Here is a 3,174-nt window from a genome sequence, read left to right as displayed (position 1 = left end):
CCCGCGTCTCCTGCATCGGCAGGCGGACTCTCAAGCACTGCGCCACCAGGGAAGCCCCAATTTTAGTTGTTTTTATTGGGACTCTAGCCCAATATCTGGTCCGAAGCAGAAGTTGACAGTGCTTCTTATGCATGTGTTTGGGCCCCCTCCGTGGAGATTCTAGAACTCCAAGAAGAATCAGAATGTAAAAAGTTTTTTGTGAAGGAAAAAAGTAAAATTAGAAAGAAAGAACCTGGCTGGTGAGCTATTAAGGCACACAAAGCTATACCAACGAAAACAAGGAGATGGCCAGAAAAGTTGGCGATGGATGAGAACAGATTTAGAAACAAACAATGACACACATGGGATCTTTTTCAGGGAGGAAGGAGTGTTTCAAATCTGTTCATAGCACTGAACAATCGAATTGCCCAGGTTGGGGCAATCCTTACCTCTCTCTTCATCCCGAAATAAGTCCTAGGTGGGTAAAAATAAACAGAAATAAAAAACCCTGGCAGAATTTGTGCCAACTGTGGAAGGGCCTCTAAAAGCACAAAAGAGAGACATTTAAAGAACTGTGGTTTGAAAATCATAAAAATAAAATGTTTACAGCAAAACTACTCATAAACAAAACTGAAAGGTAAATTTGGAAAAAATGTACAACGCGAAAGTTTATTACTTGTTCAGATGGTAAATTTTATGTTATGCGTGTGTTTTTTTAAATTATTTTCTTGAGGATTAAAAAAAAAAGATTTATTATTTACTTATTTAATTTATTTTTGGCCGCATCAGGTCTTAGTTGTGGCACGCGGGATCTTTTGTTGCGGTGCACGGGCTTCTCTCCAGTTGTGGCAGCAGGTTTTCTCTTCTCTAGTTGTGGTGCATGGGCTCTGTAGTTTGTGGTACCATGCTTTCTAGTCGAGGCGTGTGAGCTCAGCAGTTGTGGCGCACAGGCTTAGTTGCCCCACGGCATGTGGAATCTTAGTTCCTTGAAAAGGAATTGAACCTGCGTCCCCTGCATTGTAAGGCAGATTCTTTACCACTGGACCACCAGGGAAGTTGCTATGTTACGTGTTTTTGTTTACAATTAAAATTTTTAACAAGTTTGTTGTCCCTATTAAAATAAAAGGAATTATGATATATGAATGAGAAAAAGACAAATGTCTAATAAAAAAAAAATTGAACCAGCTAATTAAAAATAAATATGAGAAAATCTCCCTGGAAAGAAATGAAATGAGAACAAGGAGGCAGCACCTGTATGTACTCAAGAGTTTGGCCAAGATGAAAAATCAGGGTGATAACGACCTCATGTATAAACAGTAACCTATCTTGACACCCTGGACTAAGAAGTCTCTCCTCGCAGGAAAAGGGGGTAGGTATTGAGGGGTTAGGACTTGGTCATAAGTTTTTTAAGGTCACCATTCAACCCAGTGCAGACGGCATCTTATTGAAAACACTATCTAGGTGTTTCTGTACATGCAGAATAGAGAGATCAGGGAGCGGCTTCATCAGGAGATTGATGTTTTGTAGCTTTTAAGTTTCAGATTTCTTTTTTTTTTTTTTTTTTTTTTGGCCAAGTGGCTTGTGGGATCTTAGTTTCCTGACCAGGGATTAAACCCAGGCCACATCGGTGAGAGCACTGAGTCCTAACCACCGGACCACCAGAGAATTGCCTCAGATTACCTTTTAAGACCTTGCTGTAGAGCGAGACTTTCCTGCCATGAGTGCCAATTATCCCTAGGAACAGAGGGCAACTTTTATTTAATGGCTTTGGAGCACAGAGACTGGGGTTCAAATCTCTGCTAGCCCACTAAATGGTTTGTGTGGCCGGGGTCTGGCAGCTGCCTTTCCCGTCTATAAAACGGGGCCCTCACGGCCGCTGGGATGGGCTGGAGGGCCATGGTCAGCAGCGAGCTCCACTGGCCAGGGGTCATCACCTGAGAGGCACTGTCTCCCTTGGGCCTGGGTTTTCCCATCTGTGACACGGAAGCCAGAGCATGCCTGACCTGGAGGCTACTGGGGATTCCACAGAAGCTGTTTCCCCCCAGAACTGGGGACCCACATGGCAGCAATGACCGCCCGGAGTGCTGCCAAGTCTCCTGCCGGCAGAAGGAACTGAGGCCACAGCCACGCGGAGTACCTGTTTTATTTCTGACACAGGTGCACCTCAGGACAGCGGCGGACTTGGGGCAGGGGTTGGTGCTGGGGGTGGGGCTAGAACTCCACCTTGCAGGCGGGGAAGGCCTCGTCCTGCATGGACACAGTGCTGTTGCTGCCCAGCACCGTGATGCCCAGCGCCTGGTGCCGGGCGTGCGTCTCCTCATACCACTCGTGCATCGCCACCGAATCGAAGGTGGGGATCAGGGTCACCTGTGGGTGGGACAGATGGACCAACGGTGAGGGGGAGCGCCCTCTGCCCTCCCGGCCCAGCCCCAAGGCATCTGAGGCCCCTCTTCTCTGACCGCGTTTGTCTCCGACTCCATTACCTCTTGCCTGGATGTCTGCAGCCGGCGGCCAGCCTGTCCCCGAAGTCCCTTCTCCTTCCCGTGGCACCCAAAGGACCCTTTCACAACCCAGGAGACCGGACCACTCTCCCGCGAATTCTTCTCCATGCTTCCCGCCCAGCCCCACCGCTGCCACCTCCCCCTGTTCTCTTGCCCAGGCCTCCCTCCAGCTCCCTGAATACACTAAGCTTGCTCCCGCCACTGGCCTTCGCCCACGCTGTGCCGTCTGCCCGGGACGCTCCCTCGCAGCTGCTCCATAAGCTGCGTGCAAGGCTGGGTGTCAGCACGCTCACAGGCTGAGTGGGTGGCCAGGTACCTGGAGGCTCCTTCTATCCAAATTCACCTCACCCTTCAAGGTTCTATTTCAAGGCTTCCCATGGGGACAACCCCAGCCCTCAGGGTCAATTCTCAACGTTCTTAGCTGTGTAGACACCACACATCTCACCTATTCCTCCTGGCTGATTCTCATAACATTACGGAGGTTCAGTGCCAGGGGTCAGGTGAGGTGATCAAACCAGCCCCACCCTGCGACCTCACCCAGATTTGCTGCAGACAAGGAAGTGGATGTAACAGGAACAGAGTCCCGAGAGCTGGGTGGCACTCCTGCATTTGACCTCATTGCCGCATGGCCTTGGGGACATGGCTTAGTCTCTCTGAACCCCACTCCCTCCTTGGATGCGGGTGAGGTCACACC

The 3,174-nt window shown here is 49.7% G+C and overlaps 1 protein-coding gene across 1 annotated transcript in view; it reads right to left on the bottom strand.

Moving 5' to 3' along the window:
- Nucleotides 1-2,107: 2,107 nt before the first annotated feature.
- Nucleotides 2,108-3,174, bottom strand: part of MAP1S (microtubule associated protein 1S) — a 27,538-nt gene continuing 26,471 nt past the window's right edge. Inside the window, exon 7 of the mRNA XM_007461023.1 lies at nt 2,108-2,346. Within this exon, the coding sequence (XP_007461085.1) occupies nt 2,191-2,346 (156 nt within the window). The 3' untranslated portion in view covers nt 2,108-2,190. The remainder of the gene's footprint in view (nt 2,347-3,174) is intronic.

Source organism: Lipotes vexillifer, unplaced genomic scaffold, assembly GCF_000442215.2.
Source record: "Lipotes vexillifer unplaced genomic scaffold, Lipotes_vexillifer_v1.1 scaffold469, whole genome shotgun sequence".
NCBI classification, from domain to species: Eukaryota; Metazoa; Chordata; class Mammalia; order Artiodactyla; family Lipotidae; genus Lipotes; species Lipotes vexillifer.
The sequence above is the reverse complement of the archived record's forward strand: the minus strand, read 5'-3'. Positions and strand labels throughout refer to the sequence as shown.